General features: G+C 36.2%; 1 protein-coding gene across 1 annotated transcript in view; it reads left to right on the forward strand.

Annotated features, from left to right (window-relative positions):
• mrpl11 (mitochondrial ribosomal protein L11) overlaps positions 1–4,921 on the forward strand; it is a 41,519-nt gene extending 36,598 nt beyond the window's left edge. The window contains exons 4-6 of the mRNA XM_067372271.1: positions 2,568–2,661; positions 3,149–3,308; positions 4,714–4,921. Of these exons, the coding sequence (XP_067228372.1) occupies positions 2,568–2,661; positions 3,149–3,308; positions 4,714–4,819 (360 nt within the window). The 3' untranslated portion in view covers positions 4,820–4,921. The remainder of the gene's footprint in view (positions 1–2,567; positions 2,662–3,148; positions 3,309–4,713) is intronic.
• The last annotated feature ends 1,855 nt before the right edge of the window (positions 4,922–6,776 follow it).

The following is a 6,776-nucleotide window of genomic DNA, read 5'->3' on the forward strand; positions in this document are numbered from 1 at the left end:
TCATTCCTTCATGCAGAATCTCTCCAGAACCTTCAGATTCCAGCTCCATACTGGTGCTTCTTCTCTTCAGTTCACCCCACTCATTTTCTTTAGGGTTCAGGTCAGGGGACTTGGACGACCATGGCAGAAGCTTCATTTTGTACTCAGTGACCCATTTTTGTGTTGGTTTTGATGTTTGTTTTGGATCATTGTCCTGATGAAAGATCCAACCATGGCCCATTGTTGGATTTCTAGCAGAAGCGTCAGGTTTTGATTTTTTTATCTGTTGGTATTTGGTAGAGTCCATGATACCATGTATCTGAACAAGATGTCCAGGACCTCCAGCAGAAAAATAGGCCCACAACATTAAAGATCCAGCAGTATATTTAACCGTGGGCATGGGGCACTTTTTATCTATGTGTGCACCAAACCCATCTGGTGGGTTTGCTGCCAAAAAGCTCTTTTTTTAGTTTTATCTGAACATAGAAGCCAGTCCCGTTTGAAGTTTCAGTCGTGTCTGACAACTGAATGTACTGAAGATTGTTTCTGGATGAGAGCAGAGGATTTTCTCTTTCTGAGACTCAAGACTCAACTAATCTATGTAATTCTTCAGCTGTGATCCTTGGAGAGTCTTTGGCCACTCAAACTTTCCTCCTCACCATGCATTAGGAAGATTTAGACACACGTCCTCTTCCAGGCAGATTTGTAACATCTTTAGTTGATTGGAACTTCTTAATTATTGCCCTGATGGTGGAAATGGGGATTTTCAATGTTTTAGCTATTTTCTTACAGACATTTTCTATTTTGTGAAGCTCAACAATCTTTTGCTGCACATCAGAACTATATTATTTGTTTTTACTCATTGTGATGAATGATTATGGGAATTTGGCCTTTGTGTTTCCTCATGTTTTTACTCCTGTGGAACAGGAAGTCATGGCTGGACAATTTCATGTTCATGATCACCCTGGTGTGCTAAAAAAAAAATTGGGAATATGAATGGGAATATACTTCAGAGATATTTTACTCATAAAAATACTAGGGGTGCCAATAATTGTGGCCAACATGTTTTGGAGACAAACATTTATTTCAAAATGTGATTTTTTTTCCCCCACTTACAATTATTTTCCTTCAATGAAAGTTTAGATTTTTGCTAATTTTATGAATTAAAGATCAAAAAGATAAAAAATGCAGATTTATTTTTGATCATATTTACCAAGGGTGCCAATAATTCCGACCACAAATGTATATGTAACAAACATAGCAAACTTGCCACTGAACTTGACAGCCAGGGATCATTATGAATTTGTCTTTATATCATTTACACACATCAGATAATTATTTATTATCACATTGTTTGCCACTTATTTGTTTTTTTTAATGTATTGTCTTATTTTCCTCTTACTATGTCAATTTTATTGTATCTCCTTCCATATATATGCATGCTATGTACATATACAGTCTTGTTTATGGTCTGATTTAAAATTGTAATGACATTTTTAATAATTAATTTTGTATTCCTAAGTGAAAAAGTCATATAAGTGACATGAATGTAGGAAATTTAAGCAAATTTTAATGGAAATCCAAAACATTCATGTACAAATTGATTGGAATGACTGTTTTGAACTAGAATTGGAAATTTCTGTCATAGAATCTTGGACAAACTTCATTAGCAAAGATACAAATATATACCCATCAGCACTATAGTTTGGTGTCAGTAAGATGTTAAACAAAAACACATTAAATTGATCAAATAGTGACAATAAAGACATTTCTAATATTAGAAAAGATTTCTATTGCAAATAAAATGTTGTTCTTTTGAACTTTCTATTTATCAAAGTTTCTTTTGAGCATCAAATCAGCATTTGTGACCCTGGACCACAAAACTAGTCATGAGGGTCAATTTAAAAATAAATAAATACGCTTTCCATCGATGTATGGTGTTTTAGAATAGGAAAATTTTTAGCTGAGATACGACTGTTTGAAAATCTGTAATATAAGGGCACAAAAAAATCAAAATATTGAGAAAATCACCTTTAAAGTTGTCCAAATGAAGTCCTTAGCAATGCATATCCACTCACAAAATTTAATTTTTGATATATTTACAGTAGGAAATTTACAAAATATCTTCATGGAACATAATCTTTACTTAATATCCTAATGATTTCTGGCATAAAAGAAAAATCGATTATTTTGACCCAAACAATGTATTGTTGGCTATTGCTACAAATACACCCATGCGACTTATGATAGGTTTTGTGGTCCAGGGTCACATATTAGAATGATCATGTGACACTGAACACTGGAATATAATGACTGCTGGAAACACAGGAATAATAAATTACATTTAAAATATATTAAAATAGAAAACTGTAATATTAAATTGTAATAATATTTCACAATATTACTGTTTTAACTGTATTTTTGATTAGATAAATGTAGCCGTGGTGAGCATAAGAGCATTTATTCAAAGATCTTACTGACCCCAAAAACTTTTGAACATTTTTTTTTTCTTGGTTCCACCTGGCTCTGAAATTGATGAAATGAAATGACGTTTCTGACTGAGATTACCCCTCTTTTCTTTCCACCAGTCGGACAGGACGTATGACCTGAAAATTGGGCAGCCCACTGTGTCTTACTTCTTGAAACAGGCCGCCGGCATTGAAAAAGGAGCCGGAAAGACTGGTAAGCGAACCTTATTACAAGCAGGGCAGCTGTGGCCATACATCCTTCCTTCAATCTCTCAGCAGTCTATTTGTATATCTTGCCACTGCCTTATGTTTCAGTAATGGACAGTCTTTCCCCTGCGGGGTGTTTTGATTCAGATTGAATTTTTTGACTGATGATATATTGACGATGAGCTGCACTGGTGGAAAGCCGTGCAATCACTAAGGGGAGCGCTGTGGTGAAGGTTGCATTTTAAAAAAAGGAGAATTATGGATTTGCTTCATTTTCATACATTCCACTCCATCTCAATTATTCTTTCTTATGCGCCTACTCTTTCCCTCCCCCTTTCTTTCTGTTACCTCTCTCCTTCACTCCATCTCCACTTCCGATTTGTTCAATCATGACCAACCACACCTCCTGCTGTTTTCTCTTTCTGTGCTGCTGTGTTTCATCACCTCTCTCTTTCTCCTTCCACCTTGTCCCTCCACTTTCCTGTATCTCTCAGGGCATGAGATCGCAGGTATGGTGACTGTGAGTGCCGTATATGAGATTGCACAGGTCAAATCGCAGGATGACAGCTTTAAGCTGCAGGACACCTCCATGCAGAATGTTGTCAAGAGCATCATCGGTTCAGCCAGATCCCTCGGCATCAAAATCGTCAATGAGTGAGAGTCCTTCAAACTTTATTCTACTGCATTATTCACAACATACAATACCAGTGAAATGTTTCAATACACTAACTCATTAATGACATTTTCTACATTTTATAACAACAGTAATGTCTTCAAAGCTATGTGGTTATGTAATGACCAAAAACGTAAAAAAAAAAAATAATAATAATATATATATTTATATATATAAAATATTAAAACAAATATAAACTACCATTTAAATAATTTGGGGTCAGTAAGGTTCTTTTTTAAGAAATTATTCATCAAGGATGCATTATTTGATCAAAAGTGACAGACTTTTAAATTATATTATGGTTTCCACAAAAATATTCATAATAATTGATAATATTATATATTCGATAATAATGAGAAATGTTTCTTCAGCACCAAATCAGCATATTAGAATGATTTCTGTAGGATAATGTGACACTGAAGAAGAGTAATGATGCTGAAAATTCAGCTTTGCACCACAGGAATAAATTACATCTTAAAATATATTAAAATAGAAAATAGTTATTTTAAGTTGTAATAATATTTTACAATATTACTGTCTTTACTGTATTTTGATCAAATAATTGCGGCCTTGTGAGCATAAGATACATTAAAAATCTTGCCAATCCCTTATACTTTTGAATGGTAGTGTATCTCTTAAAAATATAATTAAAATTTTAGTTTTATGAAAACTGTTTGTAGGCATAAATTATATACAACATTTACAGTTTTTTTTTTTTTTCATGTTTTCTGCATGTCTGGTCTCTACTGTGAGTTTTAAGCATCCATCTTTTCCTTGTATAAATATTTCAGACATCCCACCACCTAGTAAAGACCTTAATAAGAGATGTGAATAAATAATGGCTGAATAAATCAAGTCTTACTCCACACGCTCAGCAATGACTTCAATTCCTGTGCTCATTTGGAATTTCTCACTGTTGAGAATTGAGCTTGATTTGCAGGCTTTTAAAAATGAATCATAAAATTCATGCTTTGTATAATTAATGCTTTAATAATGCTGATAAATTGTAAGGGATGCTGCTAGCTTAATTATTGACACTATTCATTTGAGAAGTGTTTGCTTGACACCTGCGACACCAGTCTCTGCGACGTCAAATGTCAACATTTTGACAGACAGCCTGTTCTGTTAGCAGAGTCTGGTCTTTTTCTTAAACCGAAGCTCTTTAATAAATGAACCATGTCACCTAGGTGCAAATGCTCAGACCCATCATCTTTACTTGGGGGAAGAGCGATGCTCGCCTTGCATTTCAATTGATCGCTAGAAATGTTTGAAATTCTAATGTAATGTCGATGTATCTGTTGATATGCCTCTAATCTCCGTCTTCTCTGTCGGTTCCCCCCTCTGTCTCTTTCACCATGCCCCCCCCTCCTGTCATCCCTCTGTCAGCCTGTCACCAGTGGAGTACGGGGAGTTTCTCCGAGAGCGTGAGCAGAGACTGAAGGCAGAAGCGGAGGCAGCCGCTGCTGAGGCAGCACTAGTAAAGAAGAAATGAAGAGCTGCTGTGTGCTAGTTATTTATCAGTACAAAACCCCCATTCACACGGATTCGTCCCACTATTCCGGATGTGTTTTTCTAATAAAATTCTGCTGTTTTGCATCCAAGTATATTGAAGTGTATTTTTTTCCCAGTATCTCTCATTGTTGACTCTGTCCTTTTCTCTACCTCCCCCACTCACTCTTTTCTTGTCTCTGCCTCCTACAACCTTCTTTAGGCCTCTGAGCCACTTTCACCTACTCTTTCTCTCACATCCAGTGGCTTACCCATCTCTCTTAACCATCTCTGGGTAATAATCCAGAGGTTTTTTATAACTTCTGTGCTGAAGTAGATTGCCCTTTGGCAACACGGTGACAAAAAAAAATACAGGTTCATATGCAATGGCAAATCAGGACATGTTTAATACTTATTTTAACCAATTGGATGCACCCAAACTGGTAGAAAAGTTTGTCTCAATGCCTTTGCTACAGTTTCTAATGTGTTTCTTGCATAACTGATATGTTGTCTGGGCTATATAATCAGATTCCAAGAATGAAATACTTGTATTTTAAAGCGTAATACAATCTAATTACATCTGTTTTAAAATAAATCAGCTACTTAATATTCACAAAATGGCAACAAATAATTCATAATTAATTGATTCTTTCTTATTTTATCTAATGCTCATATTGCTCATACAGTACCTGTCAAAAGTTTGGAAACATTACAGTTTTTTAATGTTTTTGAAAGAAGTCTCTTATATTCTCCAAGGCTGCATCTATTTAATCAAAAACTGTAATATTGCAAAATATTATTATAATTTCTGTTTTAATATATTTTCAAATGTCATTTATTCCTGTGATGGCAAATCTGAATTTTCAGCATCATTACTCTAGTGTTCAGTGTCACATGATCCTTCAGAAATCATTCTAATATGCTGATTTGCTGCTCAAGAAACATTTCTTGTCATTATTATCAATGTTGGAAACAGTTGTGCTGCTTAATATTTTTGTAGAAAAAATATTTCCCCAAAAATATTAAAGGTACAATTTGTGATATTTTTTCCGCTAGAGGTTGCTAGAAGCCTATTGAAAACAAAGGTTTGATGACGCCAAGTTTTAGAGCGGAAACTTGGGACATGTGGTCTCCATCTCAACGGACGGTGCAAAAGAATAGGGATTGGAGTCTGGAAGAACTCATGTTCGTGGATGCGATTATTAACGTTACTGTAGTATGAAGCAGAGCAGGAATGCGTGTTGCGGGAGCTGAACGAGGAGCTGGAGCGATTGATCAACAAACGCCTCACGAGCAGCGGGACTTTTATTATGACAGTCGCCGGCGCCGCTTCCGCTTTTCCGGTCATGAGTTTACGGGAGCTGTCCTTGTCGACAGAACCAGCAGCAGATGGTAAACAGTAATTATGTTCCATAAATAAGTAACACAATTAATCCACCATAAAACAAGCAAGAAGTAAATAAGGAACTGCTGGACGCTAGAAACTATTTCCGCATTTGTCCACGGCACTGTTGTCATGTGGTTTCTACATCAGTAAAGGCGGTAACAAAGGCGGTAACTGACGTCATTGACAGGCGACTGCACTGCCCCGTGTCACTGTTTAGAATGGGAACACATTTGAGGGGACATATGGTTACACATGGTTTGGCACTGCAAGGACGATCAGTTTTCCTCCCTGCCTTCCTGTAGCACTGTCTTAGGCATCTTAGATTACGAACATTGCAGTTTATTGCTCTGTTCACATCTGCTATCTTCATGCCTGCCTGCAGCAGGAGTATGGCATGATCACACAGGTGATCTGAGACCCTGGGCATCTTTCTCCTGGTGTTTTTCAGAGTAAAGGTCTCTTTAGTGCCTAAGTTATTGTAACTGTGACCTTAACTGTCTACCATATGTAAACTGTTAGTGTCTTAAGGACTTTTGCACAGGTGCATGTACAATAATTGTTTATGGTTCATTAA

Source organism: Chanodichthys erythropterus, chromosome 1, assembly GCF_024489055.1.
Source record: "Chanodichthys erythropterus isolate Z2021 chromosome 1, ASM2448905v1, whole genome shotgun sequence".
Taxonomy (NCBI): Eukaryota; Metazoa; Chordata; class Actinopteri; order Cypriniformes; family Xenocyprididae; genus Chanodichthys; species Chanodichthys erythropterus.